Here is a 5,000-nt window from a genome sequence, read left to right as displayed (position 1 = left end):
GAGCGCCGCCGCCCGGCTCGGCCCGGAAGCGGGTAGACCTGTTCGCGTCGGCGAGCGGACTTGGAGCCGGGGCGCCGCCGTCCGGCCCGGTGGTGGGTAGACCTGTTCCCGTCGGCGAGCGGACTTGGAACCGTGGCGCCGCCGCCCGGCCCGGCCCGGTGGCGGGTAGACCTGTTCCCGCCGTCGAGCGGACTTGGAGCCGCGGCGCCGCCGCCCGGCCCGGCCCGGTGGCGGGTAGACCTGTTCCCGCCGTCGAGCGGACTTGGAGCCGGGGCGCCGCCGGCCTGGTCCGGTGGCAGGTAGACCTGTTCCCGTCGGCGAGCGGACTTTAAGCCGGGGCGCCGCCGCCCGGCTCGGCCCGGTGGCGGGTAGACCTGTTCCCGCCGGCGAGCGGACTTGGAGCCGGAGCGCCGCCACCCGGCCCGGTGGTGGGTAGACCTGTTCCCGTCGGCGAGCGCACTTGGAGCCGGAGCGCCGCCGCCCGGCTCGGCCCGGAAGCGGGTAGACCTGTTCGCGTCGGCGAGCGGACTTGGAGCCGGGGCGCCGCCGCCCGGCTCGGCCCGGAAGCGGGTAGACCTGTTCGCGTCGGCGAGCGGACTTGGAGCCGCGGCGCCGCCGCCCGGCCCGGCCCGGTGGCGGGTAGACCTGTTCCCGCCGACGAGCGGACTTGGAGCCGGAGCGCCGCCGCCCGGCTCGGCCCGGTGGCGGGTAGACCTGTTCCCGCCGTCGAGCGGACTTGGAGCCGGGGCGCCGCCGTCCGGCCCGGTGGTGGGTAGACCTGTTCCCGTCGGCGAGCGGACTTGGAACCGGGGCGCCGCCGCCCGGCTCGGCCCGGTGGCGGGTAGACCTGTTCCCGCCGTCGAGCGGACTTGGAGCCGGAGCGCCGCCGCCCGGCCCGGCCCGGCGGCGGGTAGACCTGTTTGCGGCCGGTGCTCGGAGCGTGGCACCGAATTCGCGGATCGAGCGGACGGCGTGCAGCCGCTAAATCCGTCGATTGGCGCGCCGGCGTGCCCTTCCGACCCCGCCCTGACCTCCCGGATTTCCCACAGTTCTTTGCGAGTCCTTCCAGCGGGCATGCTCCGTCGAGTACTCTCTCGGGGGTCTTGTTGCGGAGACTCCATCTCCCGTGGCCCTTTGCGGCAGACTTGCTCTCCGGCGTAAAGGCTTTCCCCTGCCCCGAGGGTGAAAGAAGAGACGTTCTCTGCGGGGCGGGGAAGCGGGGGGAGTAACTGGGACTCTCTTTAGGCGGCGCGGCTGCGGCCGACCGGGCTCGGCCGCCTCGGCGCCGCCGGGAAGAGCCGGTGTCCGAGCCTAGCGGCTAGAGCCGGTCTCGGGGCTTAGCGCTGCGGTTTCTGGCCGGCGCTCCGAGCGTAGCAGCCTTTCCCCTGCCCCGAGGGTGAAAGAAGAGACGCTCTCTGCGGGGCGGGGAAGCGGGGGGAGTAACTGGGATTCTCTTTAGGCGGCGCGGCTGCGGCCGACCGGGCTCGGCCGCCTCGGCGCCGCCGGGAAGAGCCGGTGTCCGAGCCTAGCGGCTAGAGCCGGTCTCGGGGCTTAGCGCTGCGGTTTCTGCCCGGCGCTCCGAGCGTAGCAGCCTTTCCCCTGCCCCGAGGGTGAAAGAAGAGACGTTCTCTGCGGGGCGGGGAAACGGGGGGAGTAACTGGGCCTCTGCCTGGGTGGCAGGGCTGCCGCCGCCTCGGCTCGGCCGCAGAGGTGCGCAGCGGGTAGAGTCGCCGTCCGTGCCCAGCGGGTAGAGCCCTCGTCCGAAGCCGGCGGGTAGAGCCGGTGTCCCGGGGCAGCGGGTAGACCTGTTTTCCGGGCTCGTCGGCTCGACGCGCTCTCCGAGTCGGGCGGCTCGAGCGGGTTCCAAGCGCTTAGCCGAGGCCCTCGGCGGACGCCGAGGCGCCACCGTTTCTGCCCGGGGCTCCGAGTGGGAAAGAAAGGGCGTTGTCTGCGGCGTGGGTAAAAAGGGGGAGTAGCTGGGACTCTCTTAAGGTGGCAGGGCGGCGGCCGACTGGGCTCGGCGGCGGGGGTGCCGGCGGGTAGAGTTGCGTTCCGAGCCCGACGGGTAGACGTGGTGTCCGACTCCGGCGGGTAGACCTTTTGTCCGAGCCCGGCGGGTAGACCTGTTGTCCGTGCCCGGCGGGTAGACCTGGTGTCCGAGTCGGGCTGGTAGACCTGGTGTCCGAGCTGGGCGGGTAGACCTTTTGTCCGAGCCCGGCGGGTAGACCTGGTGTCCGAGCCCGGCGGGTAGACCTGGTGTCCGAGCCCGGCGGGTAGACCTTTTGTCCGAGCCCGGCGGGTAGACCTGTTGTCCGAGCTGGGCGGGTAGACCTTTTGTCCGAGCTCGGCGGGTAGACCTGTTGTCCGAGCCGGGCGGGTAGACCTGGTGTCCGAGTCGGGCGGGTAGACCTTTTGTCCGAGCCCGGCGGGTAGACCTGTTGTCCGTGCCCGGCGGGTAGAGCTGGTGTCCGAGTCGGGCGGGTAGACCTGGTGTCCGAGCCCGGCGGGTAGACCTGGTGTCCATGCTGGGCGGGTAGACCTGGTGTCCGAGCCCGGCGGGTAGACCTGGTGTCCGAACCGGGCGGGTAGACCTTTTGTCCGAGCCCGGCGGGTAGACCTGGTGTCCGAACCGGGCGGGTAGACCTTTTGTCCGAGCCCGGCGGGTAGACCTGGTGTCCGAGCCCGGCGGGAAGACCTGTTGTCCGAGCTCGGCGGGTAGACCTGGTGTCCGAGCCGGGCGGGTAGACCTGGTGTCCGAGCCCGGCGGGTAGACCTTTTGTCCGAGCCCGGCGGGTAGACCTGTTGTCCGAGCTGGGCGGGTAGACCTTTTGTCCGAGCTCGGCGGGTAGACCTGTTGTCCGAGCCGGGCGGGTAGACCTGGTGTCCGAGCCCGGCGGGTAGACCTGTTGTCCATGCTGGGCGGGTAGACCTGATGTCCGAGTCGGGCGGGTAGACCTTTTGTCCGAGCCCGGCGGGTAGACCTTTTGTCCGAGCCCGGCGGGTAGACCTGTTGTCCGTGCCCGGCGGGTAGACCTGGTGTCCGAGTCGGGCGGGTAGACCTGGTGTCCGAGCCCGGCGGGTAGACCTGGTGTCCATGCTGGGCGGGTAGACCTGGTGTCCGAGCCCGGCGGGTAGACCTGGTGTCCGAACCGGGCGGGTAGACCTTTTGTCCGAGCCCGGCGGGTAGACCTGGTGTCCGAACCGGGCGGGTAGACCTTTTGTCCGAGCCCGGCGGGTAGACCTGGTGTCCGAGCCCGGTGGGAAGACCTGTTGTCCGAGCTCGGCGGGTAGACCTGGTGTCCGAGCCGGGCGGGTAGACCTGGTGCCCGAGCCCGGCGGGTAGACCTGTTGTCCATGCTGGGCGGGTAGACCTGGTGTCCGAGTCGGGCGGGTAGACCCTGTGCGCGAGCCGGGTGGGTAGACCTGTTGCCTAAACCCGGCGGGTAGACGTGTTGTCCGTGCCGTGCGGGTAGACCTGGTGTCCGACTCGGGCGGGTAGGCCTGGTGTCCGAACCCGGCGGGTAGACCGGTGTTCCGTGCCGTGCGGGTAGACCTGTTGTCCGAACCCGGTGGGTAGACCTGCTGTCCGAGCCCGGCGGGTAGACCGGTGTTCCGTGCTCGGCGGGTAGACCTGGTGTCCGAGTCGGGCGGGTAGACCTGGTGTCCGAGCCCGGCGGGTAGACCTTTTGTCGGGACCCGGCGGGTAGACCTTTTGTCCGAGCCCGGCGGGTAGACCTGGTGTCCGAGCCCGGCGGGTAGACCTGTTGTCCGTGCTCGGCGGGTAGACCTGTTGTCCCGGTTTTTGGGGTCGACCCGTTTCCCCAGTCGAGCGGGGCCGAGCGGCCTCGTGCCCCGCCGGATGCTGGCGAGCATCAGGTCTACCCGGTTCCGGGGCTGGCGAGCATCAGGTCTACCCGGTTCCGGGACCGGCCGATCCGGCCGCCGCGGCCGCAGACGCCGGCCTGCGCCCCGCCGGCGTCCCGGCTCCGGGCCACCAGGTCTACCCGGCTCCGGCGGGACTTAGGCGCCTGGCGGCATTTTCGGGGTAGACGTGTTGTCGCGGCCGGCCCCGGAAGTCGGCCAAGGGGTCGCTGTCGGGCGCCGCCTCCAGTTAGGTCGAGGTGAGAGGCGGCCTGCTCTCGCGCGCCTCCCCGCTGAGGAGCCTCGAGCCGCTTTGGCGACCCGGCCGGGCCAGGACGCGTCTGTCCGTACTATGGGCAGGGGTTGTCTAGCAGCGCGGGTTCCGAGGGCCCCTTTTCTTCCGCGTCTGCTGCCGAGCGCGGCCTTCGGCGCGTGCCACGGGCCGGCCAACCCCACGAGCGGCAGGAAGGCCGGCGAGAAAGCCGCGGGGCACTCGGCCGGCTTCCTGGGGCGGGTCCGATGACGGGAAAGGAAGACGAGAGCCGAGCGCGAAAGCGCAGCCAAGGGAGTTGCGGGACTGGGACGGCCGAGGGGGGCCCGCGGGGGCCCAGCAGCGTCCAGCCCGAGCCGGTGGCGGCTGCCGGCTCCCCGAGGGCCCCGGGCGAAGGCGGTGGTGTGCGAGGGCGGCGAGGCGGCGTCGTCTCGTCCTTCCCATGCGCCGGCCCTAAGCCGGCGCCCGTCGTGCGGTGGCGGCGGGCATTGTTGCGGGCAGTTGGCGGCCGGGGCTGGAAGGGTGGAGCCCGCGTGGGCTTCTTTTGCCCGGCCGCCTCCCGAGAGCCCCGAAGATGGTCTGGGCCTGGGTGGCGGCGCCCTGTCCTCGGCTGACGGCGGCAGCGGTGCCGGCGGCGTGCCGGGGACTGGCGGTGGGCGTGCGGCCTTGCCTGGGCCCGGTCGGTTGCCGGAGGGGCTCGGTGACGGGACTGCCCGTTGTCGGGCGAGGCGGCGCTTCCCTGGGCGCGCCTCGCCTCTTTTGTTCGTCCCCCCTTCCTCGGCCCTAAGCCGGGGACCCGCCCAGCGGGCCGAAGGCGGCGGCGCCAGCCGGCCAGGGTGTGGCCGGCGGCCGCGCCGGCAGAGCGAGA

The 5,000-nt window shown here is 72.2% G+C and overlaps 2 protein-coding genes across 2 annotated transcripts in view; both read right to left on the bottom strand.

Annotated features, from left to right (window-relative positions):
- The window catches only part of LOC127465393 (serine/arginine repetitive matrix protein 1-like), a 36,934-nt gene that overhangs the window by 16,982 nt on the left and 14,952 nt on the right, over window positions 1-5,000 (bottom strand). Inside the window, exons 2-3 of the mRNA XM_051775882.1 lie at window positions 3,190-3,475; window positions 2,202-2,305 (exon numbers count right to left, since the gene is read on the bottom strand). The gene's annotated coding sequence lies outside the window, so the exon portion shown is untranslated. The remainder of the gene's footprint in view (window positions 1-2,201; window positions 2,306-3,189; window positions 3,476-5,000) is intronic.
- Window positions 4,212-5,000, bottom strand: part of LOC127465391 (collagen alpha-1(III) chain-like) — a 5,592-nt gene continuing 4,803 nt past the window's right edge. Inside the window, exon 5 of the mRNA XM_051775880.1 lies at window positions 4,212-5,000. This exon is cut by the window's right edge and continues 978 nt beyond it. Coding sequence (XP_051631840.1) covers window positions 4,212-5,000 — 789 coding nt within the window.

Source organism: Manacus candei, unplaced genomic scaffold (genome assembly GCF_025592945.1).
Source record: "Manacus candei isolate 608988 ecotype Guabito, Panama unplaced genomic scaffold, ASM2559294v1 h1tg000377c, whole genome shotgun sequence".
Taxonomy (NCBI): Eukaryota; Metazoa; Chordata; class Aves; order Passeriformes; family Pipridae; genus Manacus; species Manacus candei.
The sequence above is the reverse complement of the archived record's forward strand: the minus strand, read 5'-3'. Positions and strand labels throughout refer to the sequence as shown.